General features: G+C 64.1%; 1 protein-coding gene across 1 annotated transcript in view; it reads right to left on the bottom strand.

The window, feature by feature from the left end:
- LOC119585016 (dual oxidase-like) overlaps positions 1 to 206 on the bottom strand; it is a gene marked incomplete in the record, with an annotated part of 144,657 nt that overhangs the window by 56,594 nt on the left and 87,857 nt on the right. Inside the window, 1 exon segment of the mRNA XM_037933631.1 lies at positions 52 to 170. Coding sequence (XP_037789559.1) covers positions 52 to 170 — 119 coding nt within the window.

A 206-nucleotide genomic window follows, 5' to 3' on the forward strand; every position in this document is an offset into this window, starting at 1 on the left:
CAGAAACCCGAGAGCCCCACTTCGCCCCCAAGACGACCCCCCCCCCCGTACCTGAAGGCGGCGCTCTGGAAGACGTGCGAGATGCCCGGGTGGACGTCGGGGCGGTAGCGGTCGTAGGGCGGGATCTCCTCGTCGATGAAGGCGGGGACGAACTCGTACATGATGATGTTCTGCGGAAGGAGAGGAAGGGGAGAATGTGAGACTGT

This window comes from Penaeus monodon, chromosome 19 (genome assembly GCF_015228065.2).
Source record: "Penaeus monodon isolate SGIC_2016 chromosome 19, NSTDA_Pmon_1, whole genome shotgun sequence".
Lineage (NCBI taxonomy): Eukaryota > Metazoa > Arthropoda > Malacostraca > Decapoda > Penaeidae > Penaeus > Penaeus monodon.